Source organism: Wasmannia auropunctata, unplaced genomic scaffold, assembly GCF_000956235.1.
Source record: "Wasmannia auropunctata unplaced genomic scaffold, wasmannia.A_1.0 LD336074.1, whole genome shotgun sequence".
Lineage (NCBI taxonomy): Eukaryota > Metazoa > Arthropoda > Insecta > Hymenoptera > Formicidae > Wasmannia > Wasmannia auropunctata.
Window position 1 is genome coordinate 894,796 of NW_012026816.1, and position 656 is coordinate 895,451.

The 656-nt window shown below is 41.8% G+C and overlaps 1 protein-coding gene across 1 annotated transcript in view; it reads right to left on the reverse strand.

The window, feature by feature from the left end:
- The window catches only part of LOC105449735 (transcription factor TBF1-like), a 7,439-nt gene that overhangs the window by 6,607 nt on the left and 176 nt on the right, over positions 1-656 (reverse strand). The window contains exon 2 of the mRNA XM_011689118.1: positions 271-423. Within this exon, the coding sequence (XP_011687420.1) occupies positions 271-423 (153 nt within the window). The remainder of the gene's footprint in view (positions 1-270; positions 424-656) is intronic.

The following is a 656-nucleotide window of genomic DNA, read 5'->3' on the forward strand; positions in this document are numbered from 1 at the left end:
GCATAAAAGATAACCGAAATCGCGTATAAGATTTCAAGAACACGTCGTTTAAATGCGCAACAAACTCGCGCTAGATCCGTTTCGGGATCGAAATCTCCGTATTCGCGACGTCCGATCGAGATAATTTTCTCGTCGGTGTTTACAACGCTCGCTGAATCACGGATACTTTTTATTACGCAATACTTTGCGGGACTTTTATTACGCGGAGTTTACTCGCGAACGGAACCGGAACAAAAGACCCCGTTGCCACCCGGGCAACGATATTTATACCGTCGGTCGCTCTTCCCCTTCTCCGCGTTTGCTACGCACATAACTTTTAACGGTCGCTCCTTGCTTTCTGGATTGGCCGGTTCGCCGAACCAATCCGGCGCTCTACCCAATGTTTGGGCTCGTCTTGCTAAATAACCCAGACAGCACAAAACCCTAATAGACAACAAAAAGATGTCTTTTTTAAGATGTCTTTTCGGCTAAGCGAAAAGATATCTAAAAGATGACGAAAAGATGTCTTTTTAAAGGTATCTTTTGGATGAAAGTAAAAGATATCTTAAAGACATCTTTTACTTTCATCCCAAAAGACAACTTTAAAAAGACATCTTTTCGTCATCATTATATAGTAATCTTTTTGACAAGGCGAAAAGTCGACTAAAAGATATCCA